The 15,917-nt window shown below is 36.2% G+C and overlaps 1 protein-coding gene and 1 long non-coding RNA gene across 2 annotated transcripts; both read left to right on the top strand.

The window, feature by feature from the left end:
• Positions 1–3,095: 3,095 nt before the first annotated feature.
• Positions 3,096–12,236, top strand: LOC129238065 (serine protease persephone-like). Its single transcript, XM_054873105.1, has 7 exons — positions 3,096–3,445; positions 7,521–7,674; positions 7,773–7,841; positions 7,926–7,972; positions 8,042–8,316; positions 11,511–11,694; positions 11,752–12,236. The coding sequence occupies exons 1-7, from the start codon at positions 3,385–3,387 to the stop codon at positions 12,072–12,074; spliced, it is 1,113 nt and encodes a 370-aa protein (XP_054729080.1). The 5' UTR covers positions 3,096–3,384; the 3' UTR covers positions 12,075–12,236.
• Positions 12,237–14,607: 2,371 nt separating this feature from the next.
• On the top strand, positions 14,608–15,917 carry LOC129236963 (uncharacterized). Its single transcript, XR_008581730.1, has 4 exons — positions 14,608–14,882; positions 15,017–15,245; positions 15,300–15,387; positions 15,459–15,917. It is a non-coding gene; the product is annotated as an uncharacterized LOC129236963 (long non-coding RNA).

Raw genomic sequence — 15,917 nt, 5'->3', positions numbered from 1 at the left:
AAATCCAGCTAAAATCTGACTTTAATATATTTAGACCAATCATAAGCACATTGTAGTTGTTTTCATTATCATACAACTTTTGATTCATAAAACGTACAGCGTGGAATTTGCTCGAGTACGTTCTTGAATCACATATAAAAAAATTTGTTTTTGATGTTTTTGTACTATTTTTTTTCTAAAATCTTTCAGAAGCTTGCACCTGTAATATTAGTGCTACCTTAACAGAGAATCTTGAAAAAAAAAATTGGGCATAGAGCTCTTCGGTGACACTGTTATATGGGGCAGGGAACCTGTTCAATATGTTTTGAGGCGACGAAGTAATGAAAATTATCTTTTATTCTAACATGTAGTAATGGGAAGGGAATATTTAATGAAGCTTTTACAAATGTGAATTTAAATAAATTTATAAAAATTTCAAACCTTTTAGTCCAAATTTTTAGAAAAATCGAGTTTTTTATAACTCATCGAATTTTGGTGCAATATTGTGCCACTTTGAAGTGACTCAAAAATCACATTTACTTTTGCCAATTTTTTTTGCGACGGTTTTCTGCATTTTCTCCATGTAAAAATATATCAGGTCAGTCTATAAGTTCGTCAGCATTTTACTCATAATTTCATTTGTATACGATTTTTGCATACAAAAAATTATTCGCGGAATATAACGGAATTATTTATATTTTCTTTGATTTATTGTGCATTCAACATAAGTGGGCACTTTGCAGTAACAGTAAAAATGCAGTAAATATAATATTTTACTGATATTGCAATTTAATTTTCATTACCAGTAAACTTTTACTGATTACTGAAAACAATTTGCAGTAAAATTACTGATAATATAATTTGATTTGCATTATCAGTATAATATTTACTGTTTATGGGAAGTCAAAATGTAATACGCTCTCATCACGAAATTCAATCATTTATGTACTCAATAATTCTTTCTTTTTTTTGGTTTCTCTTATTTTCCTAAATAACAAAATAATAACCCCATAACTGTAACTGTCGTACAATCCAAACAAAAGAATTGGATGAAGATGCAAAGAAAAAAAACAGGCCAATAAATATTTATTGCACGCTACACATATCTATACAACATAGAAAGAGTAGAGGTTATAAGATATATTATTTTTACATAAATTATCAGCTTCTTTGTCAGAATCGATTTTTCAGTAATCAGTAAAAAAATATTTTTACTGCAATTTTTTTCAGTAATCAGTAAAAGTTTACTGGTAATGAAAATTAAATTGCAAAATCAGTAAAATATTATATTTACTGCATTTTTACTGTTACTGCAAAGTGCCCACCTACGCTGAATAATGGCATCTTGGGAGAACTTGCTAAACCAAAGGTCAGTGTAAATATTTTTGAAGGAATTGTTTCAAATTATTTATATTTTCCATTCTATATTCGATTTGCCTCTCTAAGATATTACAAGCATTATTATTATGGGATCGGTGTTAGAGGCGGTAGTGTCAAACCTCAATGCTCGAGCTTGATTTGTGTCGGGCCACTGTTGAAATGTGCAGCAGCAGACGTATTTTTTCCAGTCTCTGCAGAATGTTTGCGTGAGTACCCAGAGAACAAGTTTTCATAGCCATTGCCAAAATTGGTAAGAGGTCTTACTTTCTTACTGCCTGTTTGATTAGGCATTACAAGTATTTTCCCTTTACAAGTGGATAATTTGGCTTGAAGGTTTCTATTCAGTATTAGTATTCAATTCTATCTTTCTCCTTTTTTATTTTGCCGTCTAGTGAAGTACTGTGTTTCTTCAAATTGGGAGTAAAGCAGAAGTACAACCAGGTGCAGAGTTCAAATATCCTTCGGACCAAGATGTTTTGCCTGCGTCGACACAAAAGTGAGGCCTTTTGAATATTTTATGTAAGTTTGTGTGTTTTCGTTTTGTTTTTGCTTTGTTGGTTTGTACTTAATAAATAAACAGGTGATTGGAAAAAAATGTTTTCGAAAAGAATAACTTGCGATATATCCAATTTTTCAGTTTGCGAACCCCTATTTATCAAGACTTTTCTACTTCTTTTTATTCATACTCGCCTCATTTGAAATGGACTTTTTTGGATGCTTCTTTAAAACCGTGCAAAACGAAAACGAAAAATGATTTTTTACTTTTGTTTTCAGTATTTAATTTTCCGACCCATTGTTAAAAAATAAAAATTTTTTTTCGGCCATACCAGGTCCGTTAAAAAGTTGTCAGCTTTCAAAAAATGGTCTTCCAAAAACAGGTGTGTCGCTGGCAACACGGGTTCCGGGTCTCACAGGTGTCTGAAATCAAAAAGACAAACAGGTTCTTCTTCAGTATGAATGTCTTCACCGTGTAAACTACGATCTTAAAAAAATGACAAAATAGTGGATGTTCAAAAATGTAAAACCGTTTTTTGACCCATTTTTTTACTTCAAATGTCCGAAAAAAATATTAAAAAATTGTTTTCCAAATAATCGCAATTCACACGATTAGGACTTCAATTCCATGTCATTTAAAGTTTATTTCATTAAAATCGGCTCAGTAAAACCGACTATATCTGTGTCTATTTCCCATGTGAAAACCATTTTTTTAAGGCTGACAACTTTTTGAACGAACCTCGTATGTCCAGAAAATTTTTTTCATTTTTTAACAATGGATCAAGAAATGAAATACTTAAAAGAAAAACAAAAAATTTGTTTTCGTTTTCGTTTTTAAAGAAACACCAAAAAAACACCATTTCAAATGAGGCGAGTGCCTTAACCCTCCTTAAACATTTTAAATTTTTCTTGAACACCCTGTATGCGCATAATATTTTTGTATAGGCAGGTACATTAATACATCCGTATGCATGTATTTTCAATGTAAATTCAATAAAATATTTATATAAATTTACTTTGATCAGTTCTCACTAAAATATGTGAATTCTCCAAAAATGAATTCACCCTTGCAACACAGTTCAGCCGAGTCTTATCGCTAGAAAATTTACCTATAATAGAATGAACTGTGAGCAACGGCACCAGTTGAGGAAGCAAGGAGCAGCTGCACAGATGCAACCGGAAAGGTTTATTTTCGCAAAGTGAAAAAATTGTGTACATTGCATCATAATCAACTAATTTTTTACGAATTCAATTGAATGAAAAATTATGCGTAACTTTGTCAATGTAGAATTTAAAATCGATTAAATATTTTTATCAACAAATAAATACAAAATTTATATGAGAATCTTGCTTGAAGCAAAAACAGAGTTCAGTTGAAATTTTCCGGGATGAATGCATAGAAGTGCCGGCTTTAAGCTGCAAAAAAGTGCACACAGGTTTAAATACACAAATACATATATACATACGTGAAATTGTAAGCAAACCATAAGGACATTTTAGCTTCCAAACCTTTCAAATAGCCTGATTAATATGATGTTGGTGATTATTTTATTTGCTTGCTTGGCACTCGGAGGAGCAGCTCAATTAGAAGGTGAGTAAATAACACAGCGCCGCAAAATTTTACATTTATTTGTGCGACTAAGATAACTTTAGTGCTTTCGAGTGAAATTTTGTGAGCTTCGTGTGCATCTGCTTTACGTTTTTGAAATATTACAAAGTGCTTGAGGTCCCTAAACCTACTGTAAAAAAATAGGCTTTTGGCTTTTGTGAGAAATCAAGCAAAGTGAAGCATCATCACAACTCTTCCTCTTGATTGGCTTAAGGTTTCATTTTGCAAGTCTTAGGACGCGGCCGAGAATCAGAAGAGCAGTGCGCTTCTATTCAAGGATGATAGCTTTACAAGGTTTGCTTGATGGCTATGGTGCAAAAACAATTGTGAGGTAAACTTAGGCTGCCACGTCACTTGGGAAAGGCGAATGAAATGAAAACAAACAAAATGCATAACAAAAAGTGTAAAGTGTGGTTAGATGAATGCAAAAACAAAAAGAAAAACATGGGCAGCAAATTTCCAAATTGTGAAAAGTTGTGTGTTTTAAATTAAATTTAGGATTAAAAAAAAAACGACAGCATAATTCGCGCATCGCTTTGCAGCTATATTTGAGCTACACCCAAGAGCGAAATGTGACTAAATGTTCGTGTGCTACCACTGGCCTTTAGGTTGCCTGTATCAAGATTGTTTTAGGAATTGGTCTATGGATGTGAACCAACTATGCTGTATTTCAAGAACATATTCAAGAAATCTTATTTACATAAAAATGTGCTCATAATTATGAAAGTGGCCTTTGTCAAAATTTAAAAAAAAAAAAAAAAATAGTTTATCACTTATTTCACATCCACACTATCTTAAACTATTGGGTTGGCAACTAAGTAATTGCCTTTGTGCATTTTCTGCAATAATACAACTTGAAGCATTCGTTATCTGGACGAAAATGAAAAGCATCGCCAACAAAAAAAATAATGTGATTGTTAAGGTCTGAACTAAAGAATTCACCAGTCTCGAGGCGCTGAAAAAGCCATTGTCCGCGAGTGGGCCGAAATGCCTGCAAGTCACATTCGGGTAGCTTTCGATTCGTTTCCGGAGCGTCTCAAGACCATAGTTAAGGCAAAAGGTGGTCATATCGAGCAAAAGTAAATTGATTCTAAGTTTTGCATTATTTTCACACATTTTTTACTTTGAATTGAATAAAAGTAATTTTTCAAACTAAATTTATGGCCTATTTAATTGGTTACACTTCGAGTGACGGACCCTGTATGTACATTAGGGTGACAGTTATTTTGCAAGATTATTTTTTATTGGTGCTATCCCCGAGATTGGTTCCTTTATATATAAAAATGGTGGAAAAAAAGTTTGAAGTAAATCTGGTAAGTGGAAAGTGTGCCCCCGGGCCTTCAAAGTTTCAAAAAACCCGAAAATTCGTAGTATAAGTACTAGTAGTAAGTAAAGTAGCCGAGCATTTAGTTTATCACATTACAATGATAATTCAAACTATTACGCTTAAAAAAATATATATTCAATGCAGAATCTACCAAGTCGTTCGACCCTTGCTTTTTGACAACTCTGTCAAAAATTTTCCATTTTTCTTCAATTTCTGAATTACAAAAAAACAAAACGGAAGTTAAAATATGTGAGATAACTTATCAACTGATCACATTTTGAAATTCGAAATGAAAATAGATTTCTTCAAACAGATTTCCGCGCATAAAAAATTGGGTTCGCATTTTGACTAACGTACAAATGGTGTCTTGGATAATATCAATATCAAAAACTAGTACTAGTATCAAATAAAGTAGGCGAGCATTTCGTTTCTGAAATAACAACGGCAATTCAAATTTTTATGGCTAAAAAAGTTTTGTATTAAAGTTTTTTAAAAAAATCATTAGTTGCGTACAACATTTGAAATGAAGACATTCGGTAGTACAATGTCGCGACCTCTATTACGAGAAAAAGTTTATCTGCTCGGGTATTATTCAAATGAAATTTTTGGAAACAAACTTCCATCTGTAAAACAAACGTTACAAGTTTTTTTTTCAATTTACGGGTGTGTAAGTTAACAATACGAGGCAGTGCTTCACTAGCTTTGCGGGAAGTGATGATGTATTGGGAGAAAGCCCGAATTCCGACGCAGGAACTAAAGTACTGTATACCAAAGTTAGATGGTCTCTATCAGCAGTGGCGGCAACTTCAAAAGCATGCTGCAAGAACGTCGATGGATCATAAGAAAAAAAAATACCAGTCTAATGGTTAGACGCGATAGAAGTGAAACCTTCCGTAAAACAAACTGAGAGAGAATAAGACGAAAGCAGCATTAGGGGCGGGATAATTATAGGTTCATTAAAATATTGCTATAAAGTTCATATTTTATTTTCTTCATTTTATTATTATTCATCCTCAATGTTGTCAATTTCAACAAATGATACGAGTGGCTTATGATAGCTAAAATATGATACAAATGCTTTGGTTTCGATGTTGTCAACATGTCTTTGAAATACCGCGTCAATGGTTGTTTTTGATCGTGTTGTTGATTCAGTGCGATTGTTACACATTTTTAAATTGAATGTTGTATTGAGAACGTCAATTAAAGGAACCGCTGTGTCCAATGCAAAATTTACGTTAAAATCGCCACTTAAAATCATTGGAACTTTATTGTAATCTTTTCTAAGTATCCGCGATACTTTATTAAATTTTCGTGAATGAATTCCGTGATGCTATTTATTGATTTTTTTTCTGTCGATATTCACAACACTTTTCTGCATTATTTTTCGGCATAATTGCGGTAAATATTTAAAAATGAAAATATTTACGAATATAAAAATACACACGCGGTTGCTATTATGAGCGTCCCCAGCAAAACCTGCGTGACCGAAACTCTAACACAATTACATTTTTTTGAATGTTATTATACAAACACATATGCACGCAGGTTTTGCTGGGGCGTGACCGAAACTCTAACACAATTACACATATGCACTCGTATTTGTTTGAAAATCGACTTTTTTTTTTTTGGTTCTCCGTCACCTTTGGAAAATGTGTAAACAGTAAGCAAACTTTATTCATATATTTTTCCTCATTTTTGCATCAGTAAAATTAAACAAACGCCGTTGCCGAATGGGTTGGTGCGTGACTACTATTCAGAATTCACAGAGAGAACGTCAGTTTGAATCTCAGTGAAAACATCAAAATTAAGGAAAACTATTTTTCTAATAGCGCTCACCCGTCAGTAGGCAATGGCAAAACACCGAGTGTATTTCTGCCATGAAAAAAAGCTCCTCATAAACATATCATAAAATAAAATAAAATAACTGTATAAAAAAAAATTTTTTCTTGTGATTCGAACCAAGCATTTTGGATCGGAAGCTCACATTGCTAGCCGCTCGGCTATCGCGCCATGCTGTCGGCGCTGGCCTAAAAGTTATTTAGTTCGTCGCTACGTGTATATGTAATATTCGTAGCCAAGAGTGCCGCTTTTTTCGTTTCACTTTTTCTCAAATCACTCCCAACGATTCTAAAGAAGTTTTCACTTCAAAAGTAATAGCTAAAAAATCACCCTTTATGTTTTCATGGCTCGGAGCATAGGATAATAGGAATGAATAAAGATCAAGCGTCAACGTTGGCAGGATTATGTCGACCGAATAGAAAGAAACGCTTGGACTCTGGAAGTATTTGATGCGTTACCAGCTGTTGCTACCAGATGAAGTCCTTCTCTGTGTTGGAAAGATCAGGTGGAGAAGAACTTGGCTTCACTTGGTGTTTCCAACTGGCGTCGGTTAGTACGAGAAAGAATCGACTGGCGCGCTTTGTTAAACTCGGCCAAACTCGCGTAAGCGGTTATCGCGGCAGTCTAGAAGAAGAAGAAGCCCGCACTGAACGAAATACGTTTTTTGTTGCGTTTTTTCTAAGCCAAATACTAACGGTATTTTTGAGCCACTTCAAGCGTTCACTTTATTATACTAAAAGCTACCGGGTTATAAACTACATAACTGAAAATTTTCTTCGGATTCTGAAAAGAAGTTGGATATTTTGATGAAAAAAAAAAAAAATTCACAATGGCACATTTTTTTTCTGTTGGGCAGAACGCACTTAAATTCCATTTGTTTTTGTATTTTAGAAACTGACGTATGTAAAACGGCACACTATAAGGGAAATTGTGCTGTCATCCGAAATTGTCCGCAACTACCCGCTTCTATGAACGCAATGGGTCTCACCAGTAACGATGTTGGCCATTGTGGTTTTACTGAATTTGAGGAGATTATTTGTTGTCCGTAAGTATTTATGAACTAAATGAGTGATGAGCTTTTCCTCCAGCAGCTTTGGTTTCCATGTACTCTGCTAAAAAAAATATAAAAAATATTATTTTTAGGAACAGTGCAGTAACCAGTACCACTACAGCAAAGCCGTCGGATATTACTACCACAGCACCACTGCCAGGGTTTGTTTTCTTTGCATTAAAGAAAAGATATTTCTTAGCATAAAATTAAAAAATATATATCTTTTATTACAATTTGCTTTGCAGCAACATGAAGTCACGTATACTCAATTTAGTTCGCCCGGCTGATCGTGGTGGGTATAGCGTGAAAATCATTATAGTGGAAGTAATTATAAAATTTAAAAAAATTTTAAAAATTTCAGCATGCAGCAAAATTGAAGAGCTTCTGATGCCAAGCTCAATAAATCATATACTTGGAGGCGAGGCTGTGGCCTTCGCAGAATATCCGCATATGGCGAAAATTGTTTATGACGTCGAAGATATGGCTTGTGGTGGGACGTTGATTGATAAACGTTTCGTTCTTACTGCGGCGCATTGCATAATACCGAAGGGCATGAAACCTATAAAAGTTATTTTGGGTGTTACTGACTTCAATGATACAGAGCAATGGCAAGGCCGACTGGAGATAGATATCAAAGTGAGTAATACGAATACATATCCATATACAGAAGGTGGCGCAAAATTAATCACCCTATCGGAAGATTTATAATTTTTGCAATTTTAATGCATTGTGAACGAGGCAACTACAGTAAACAAATAGACAAAAAATGGAGCGCGCGTAAAACTCAAAATAAAGATTATCATAATTTATAATAATTTTTTTTTGTATTAAGTGTTATTTTTTTTCTTTGTTCATTCCTCTCGGGAGCATTGGGCCTCGATAAGATGTCTTGCGTTGGTTTCGTTAATCTATTTGATTTCTGACAGGGTAGATGATTAGCTTTTCCGCTAGTTAGGTTGGTAGGTAGGTAAGTGGGGTGGCTGTCGCAATGAAACAATGACACACTTAGACTATTCATAGATCCATTGGAAACTGGGAACAGGAACTTATCCTCACCCTGTGGGTTCCTTTTCAAACCATCCGGTAGCTTTAATAAACGAGCAAAGTTTCGTTAGTTTTAGATGCGCTATGTCCGCTTCTTCTTCTTTCATAGCGTTAGAACGCGGGGTACGTCAAAGCTTCCTCCAAAATGCTCCTCCAAAGCGGTCTATCTTGAGCTGTTGCTCCGTAGTTACGTATTCCCAGCTTCTTAAGATCGTGTTCCACTGCGTCTATCCAACGGTTCCTCGGTCTGCCTTTGGACTTCACGCCCATTAGCTTTCCTGTCAAGGCTTTCTTCACGGTACAGTCAACAGGCATACGGATCACATGACCTAGCCATCTTATGTGCTGCGCTTTAACAAAACGCACAGCTGTCTCGTTCTGAGTTAGATCGTTCAGTTCCGAGTTCAATTGGATAGGTACCATCATCCATTCTTATTGGACCAAAGATCTTTCTTAAAATTTTTCTTTCCATGCTAGCAATCGGCGCGCAGTCATCAACCTTAAGAGTCCATACCTCACAACCATATGTTAGGATTGGTCGATAAGTGTCTTGTACATAGTGAACTTAGTAGCTTTAGACAAAATTTGGGACTTGAACAAGTTAAGGTGGGCGTAATACACTTTGTTGGCCGCGTTGATGAGATCCCTGACGGCGATGCGAACATAATGTCCGCAACATCAATTAAAAAATTCCATGTCAAGAGTGCGAAACCTCCTTGTCGCTAAGTTTTCACACTCACATAAAACGTGCCTGACTGTTTCCTCTTCTTCTGAATTTAGACAGCTTCTACAGAAATCGAAGTACGGGAGTCCTAACCTTCTAGCGTGGCTGCCTATCAGACAGTGACTAGTTAATACCCCTATCATTTTTCTTATAGTTTCTCTGTTAAATCTAAACAAGATTTTCGATCGACCGCTGTTCCACTTCGGCCATGTCTGTCTGCTTAGTTCGCATGTGTAGACGTTTTGCCAACTTACCATATTGATGGTTTCCCTTTCTATAAGTATTTTACAAGTGGGCATAGGTATCAGCGTCTTATCCGCTTGGAGGTCAAGCGTTGTACCGATTCGAGCAAGTTTACCTGCCTTGCAGTTCCCTGCTACATATATTCCTGTGTCCTGGCACCCAAATAAGGTGTATTTTGCAGTATTTTGATATGTCCTTTACAAGTTTAAAAAATTCTATGACTGTTTTTGACGAGTGTGTTTTAGATCCAAGCACTTTTATTGTCGCTGGACTGTCTGAGTATATGAATACTTCATTTGTGGATAATACTCTCGTTTTTATTACAGTAAGTCCCTCTTTTATGGCAGTGACTTCCGCCTGCAAAACACTGCAATGATCAGGTAGACGAAATGATTGGCGAACTCCGAGTTTATCGGAGTAAACCCCTCCACCTACTCTGTTATATAGTGTTGAACCATCTGTACAGATGTTTATATCATTTTCTCTACCAATAATCCCATTATTCCATTCCTATTTGGAAGGAAATGCTGTGACGAAGGATTTATCTAAATTGATATCCTTGGTCTTACAGAAATCCGTTGTACCAGGAATGCAGGGGAATTTTTCTAAAATTCAAGAGTGTCCTCTCTGCTTTATTCTGAGTATACCGATTTCGCTTAATCTGAGAGCAGCCTTGGCAGCTGTTTGCTTGCCGAAATGCTCTATTGGTAATAGGTTAAGCATAATGTGTAGTGCCCCTGTGGGTGTGGCCCTCAGTCTCCCGCAGATGCAAAGACTGGCCATTCTTTGTACATGTACCATGGTTTTTTATATGTATATAACTTATCTAAAACCGGCCCCATTATTGTATACTGTATGTTAGGATTGGTCTTACAATAGCTGTGTATAGCCAATATACGATAGATGGGGAAAGACCCCAACTTAGTCCTATTTGTGGCTTACAAGAGTAGAGTGCTATTGTTGCTCTTTTTACTCTACCTTCGACACTTGATTTCCATGTTAACTTTCTGTTTAGTATTAGACCTAAGGAGCGGGCCTCATCACTAAATGACAAAGCCGTTCCATCTAGAGTCGGAGGAGTTATTCTTGGAATTCTATGTTTCCTGGTAAATAAGATCAGTTCAGTTTTGTTGGGGTTGACGCTTAGCCCATTTGATCTTGACCAGTTCTCAACCATGTTTAGTAAATCTTGCATGATTTCACAAAGTGTATTGGGAAATTTCCCTCTTACAACCATTGCAACATCATCCGCATAAGCTACGACGTGTTGCCCTCTCTCTTCTAGGCTCTTTAGCAAGAAGTTTATTGCCAGTACTCAGAGGAGAGGAGACATCACACCGCCTTGAGGTGTTCCTCCACTGACTCTTTTCCTGATCTTCGTGGCCTCTAAGGTTGCGATCACAAATCTGCTCATTAGCATGTTTTTGATGAACTCAACCAAAGCCCCTTAGATAGCCTGCCGCTACCAGTCCTAAATAGTGCGAATGCCCACCTGTCGTTGCTTAGGAGCAACGTCGTCTTACTGCTTGAAGCGCCATCTGTGTTTCACATTTTTCTGCCAGAAGGAGCGCACAGATGGTTGAGGACTTCGCTAAATTTGGAGTGTCTGCGCTATTAAAAAGTGTTGGTTGTTTGGTTTAAGTTGTGATTCTTCCAGAATCCAACTAGCGGTTCCGCACCATTTTTTTGCCACATCCTCGTTATTAAAAAGTGTTATACAAAAACAAAATTGGATGATCAATTTTGCGCCCCCTTGCATGTAGTCAAACAAACTATTTTTCTCACATGATTTGTTTCATTTTCTTCAATTTCATAATAGGCAACCTACGTGCCACAGAACTATTCGAGTTTTTCTCATTACTTCGACATTGGATTAATTGAATTGGCCAGAGATGCCGATTTTAGTGTTAAGGTTTATCCAACATGCCTGCATACTGATCCAACTGATTTGCCCGAAAATACGGAAACAATTGTGACTGGTTGGGGACGCACCGAAAGTAACAGTACGCATATGAAATTTTATTATTAAGCGAATGCATTTTAACTTTTTTCCTACGTAGGTCTATCAAAACACTTAATGGCGGCCAAACTGAATCTGATACCGCTGCCAGAATGCAACGCAACATTAAAATATTACATTGATCGTCGCTTACGTCATGGGATTGATGAGACACAGCTGTGTGCTCTGGCGCCAGGGAAAGATGCCTGTTGGGGCGACTCTGGTGGGCCACTGCAGATAATTAAAGATAAAGCCTACAATAACTACAGAGTGGTGGGTGTAGTTTCATTTGGCTTAGTGTGTGGAGAAAATTTACCGGGTGTTTATATCAGAGTGCGAGAATTTTTGGATTTTATTGAAAGTATTGTATGGCCTGAAGGATGATGGATGATAAACGAGCTGACCTGATTAATACAAAATACGCTCCCTAAAATAATAGTCTAATTTACATATACGGGTATTTATAAATAACGTCTGGTTAGGTAAGTTGAATTAAATTAGAAATACAATATAATTTAATTAGAAATTATAGGAAAGTGTTTTCCTCTTAAGCGCTTGCCGTCAGTGCGAAGCTGTGACTGCCGGCAAAAATTGAAAAATTTGTTATTTTGTATGTAACATAATCGAATTTATTGTCATTTAAAAAGAAATGTATTAAATATTAAAATTCTGTTAATACATGGTGAAGTCCAAAATAAGCACGACTTGCATCTTAAAAATGTTTTTGACGACGCCATCTTTTTAATGAATTAGTGCGGTGGAAGTTACATCCCCAGCTGACTTTCAGTGAAAGCTTAGTGACATTCAGTACAGTGGAAGCGAAATTATTGCGTCTAAGGTGTCAGTATGTTTGTGTGATCGGTACAAAAATGAGCTTCGAGCAAAGAGCTAAACCAAATTTTGTTTTAAAATCGGTAAATCGTTTACCGAAGCATTTGAATTGATGCAAAAAGTGTATGGCGATGATTGTCTATTTCGTGCCAGAGTTCATGAGTGCTTTACACGTTTCAGAGATGGTTGTGAGGACATAAATGACAATGAACGGGTCGCCCAAAATCAGTAATCACCGAAAACTCCAACGAAATTGTTCCTAAATTTATCAAAAATGAACAGAAACCATCGTTGAAATTCATGGGATCAGAATTGAATATCTCCATAACATCGATTTTTCGCATTTTAGATGATCATTTGTGCTTACGAAAGGTCTGTGCACGTTTCATTCCGCACAAGATAACTGAAGGCCAAAAATTGCTCAGAATTCAACATTCGAAAAGCCTCATTAAAGAATCAAGAAAAGACGAGAACTTCCTTCACAACATTGTAACTGGTGATGAAACGTGGTGCTTCCAACATGAACCTGCAACTAAGCTTCAAAGTGCCGAATGCAAGGCCCCAGACTAGCCACCACCCAAAAAATCGCGTTTGGAGAAGTCAAAAATCGAGTTGATACTCATTTGTTTTTACGATTCCAAGGGAATTGTCCACAAGGAGTTCCTGCCAATGGGCCAATCCGTCAATGCAATTTTCTATCTGTGCGTTTTGAAGTGTTTGTTGCCTCGCATTCGTCGAAGCCGCCCTGAATACCGCGAATGAGGAAGCTGGCGCTTATTGCATGCCAATGCATCATCTCATCGATCCACTCTTGCGACCGATTTTTTGACTAGAAATCGCATTTTAACCATCAATCACTCACCGTATTCGCCTGATGTGGCTCCTTGTGACTTCTAACTATTCGGTAAATTGCATTTGGTCATGAAAGGCAAACGTTTTGTGTCCGTAGAGGTCATCCAAAAGGCTTGTACCGACATCCTGAAGGACATTTCAGATTCCGGTCAATGACCTGAAACATTCTTTCGAAAAGCTTTTAGATCGCCCAAAACAGTGTATCGAGGCCAGAGGGGATTATTTTGAATAAATAAACTTGAAGTTATCAGAACGAAGCTACTGTCGTTTCTATTTTTTGCTCAGTCTTGTTTATTTTGGACTTCACCTTGCATTCTGTCGCTAATATCATTTTTGTGCCGTCAGCAACTTCTCAACCTTCGCGTTTTTTCTACGAAGAGAGTAAAAATGCTTTGTAATGCTTGTCACGGAAATAATTTTCAAAAATACATTTTAAGGCATTTAGCTAAAACCAATTTTGCTTGTGTAAAAATTGATGACGGAAAACAAAAAGTATCATATGTTCTCCTGTTTTTTCGTTTTGCTTTTTTTTGCATTATGACTTTCGGATTGTATATTCGCTCGGATGCGACGCAATGGGCGGTTTTATATGTGGGCCTCCACGGTCGCTCCGATGAAATATTTTATATAAAAAATAGAAAACACAGCGTGTCAGTGTATATTCTTTTAGTTTATTTCAGTAATATATATATACATAGATATATGCATAGATGCGCATAGAAATATACATATATGCGATACGTATTATTGTACATATATGTATTGTTGTGTTAGATATGATTATTAGTGTAATTTATAATTTGCAACATATTACTTACTTTGTTGGCTGACACGTCTGGTGGCTCCTGATTGTACAATCCAAGTGAAAGTTTTAGTTAAAAATTAGAAAGAAAGTAACCTCGCCGAACAACGTTTAACACGGTAAACGTTTTAACTGTTCGGCGGGGAAATGCCAGGGTTAACGGCCTTCTCGTTGCAGCGACTGGAAACGGTGGTTAGCAACAGTCGGAACGGTAGGCGCAGTTACCATTAGGGTGGCTAAAAATTTATATTTAATATTAGGGTGCGGCCTAAACATGCCGGCCCCCTTGCGATAAGCAATGATTATTTCAGGACGGAGGTGTCAGCCAACGTTCGGTATAAATGAGACATCGGAGGCTGCTGGTGCCGTCTGAAATGCTGCAAAGATATGTAATTTTATGTACGTGGATTTATTAGCACGCAAAAAAAAAAATTTTCAGGTCGGGCTTTAGATTAATTACACAAGTGTTAAGTGGTAGTTTGTTGGCATTCCGGTTTTGCGTGTGAATAAAGGCTGTATAAAAAGTGCGTCAAAGGTCCGCAAGTGTGCGTTACCAGTGACGGCAATTTAGTGGATGGGCCACCCACAAGTAATCCTTGGACCACGGCAACCACGGAATTTACGTATGGAGCTCGCATTTGGATCATCATGGAGCGAGGGCGAAATATGGTATAATATTTTAATTAAATTTTTATTTTATATTAAAGGTGAGTTTATTATAAAGTGTGAATTTTTTACTTTTGTACTAGTAGTGTAGATATTAATATTGAACATTTGTGGTTGAAAAGTCTAAAAGGAATTAAATCCTTTAAAAAATATATATATATGCGTATATGTTCAGTTTAGCAAGAATTATCAATATCAATTTGGAAACAATTATCTGCCGTAAAATCATGGAATTGCACCATCAGAAGCATCATCAACATATGTGCACAACTTGAATGCTGCCAAGGCGCAGTTTGCTGAAGCACAGAAAAGCTGATGTGACTACGACCATCCCATGTTGAAGCTATCTGGGATGCCGCCAGCTGGAAGGATATCTTTAATCACCTCGTTGCCGCTGCTAAGAGGTAAATATGTTAATACGTGAATGTGACTGTAAAAGTAAAAATCTGCCTTTTTAGATGTTTGAGTCATCCAAGCTTTAATTGACCTAGAGAAGCCTGTTCGAATTTGTGGGACGAATGTTGGGCAAAGCAAAGCTGATGAGTGGTAAGTAAACTCTTTCTATAAAATCTACGTCGAGAATACGCTTTCAATTTCATGATATTGAGCTTTTTCAGATATTTTTAAATAAATAATTTAACTACAACACATTCCGCGTTTGTGATAATCAACGAAAAGATGCGAAATTTGAGCATTCAGTTACTATTGAAGAAATATTATAGAAAATTAACCCATGTTGGTTCTTGCTTACTTTGTGATATGTAATGCACACGATTCGTGAATTCTTCGTACAACTATTATTAGAATAAAATTACTTTAAACGAATTTGTATTGTACGTAGTAATTAGAGCTAACTTACGCGCTTTATTGAAGAATTATAGAAATTATTCCATGTTAGTTTTTGCTTACAAAGTAAGCAAGGGGAAGAAAGTTCTGTATACTAAAACTGCATCACGTATGTGTTGAAGATTTGTTATTGTAAGTTATGTCATGTATATCGGCGTGGATGAGTAGTGAAAATGTAAATTTTATAAATAAAAATATATTATTTGAAACTAAAGGAACTGTAAATGAAA

The sequence above is a fragment of the Anastrepha obliqua genome, chromosome 2, assembly GCF_027943255.1.
Source record: "Anastrepha obliqua isolate idAnaObli1 chromosome 2, idAnaObli1_1.0, whole genome shotgun sequence".
Classification (NCBI taxonomy): Eukaryota; Metazoa; Arthropoda; class Insecta; order Diptera; family Tephritidae; genus Anastrepha; species Anastrepha obliqua.
This window is presented reverse-complemented; position numbering and strand designations above follow the sequence as displayed.

Bases quoted from the DNA above. Each gene is read 5' to 3' on its own strand.
- LOC129238065 (XM_054873105.1), top strand. From the start codon at position 3,385: ATGATGTTGGTGATTATTTTATTTGCTTGCTTGGCACTCGGAGGAGCA. The intron at 3,446-7,520 runs GTGAGTAAATAA...TTTGTATTTTAG, and splicing joins AGGAGCAGCTCAATTAGAAG to AAACTGACGTATGTAAAACG. The intron at 7,842-7,925 runs GTTTGTTTTCTT...TTTGCTTTGCAG, and splicing joins ACCACAGCACCACTGCCAGG to CAACATGAAGTCACGTATAC.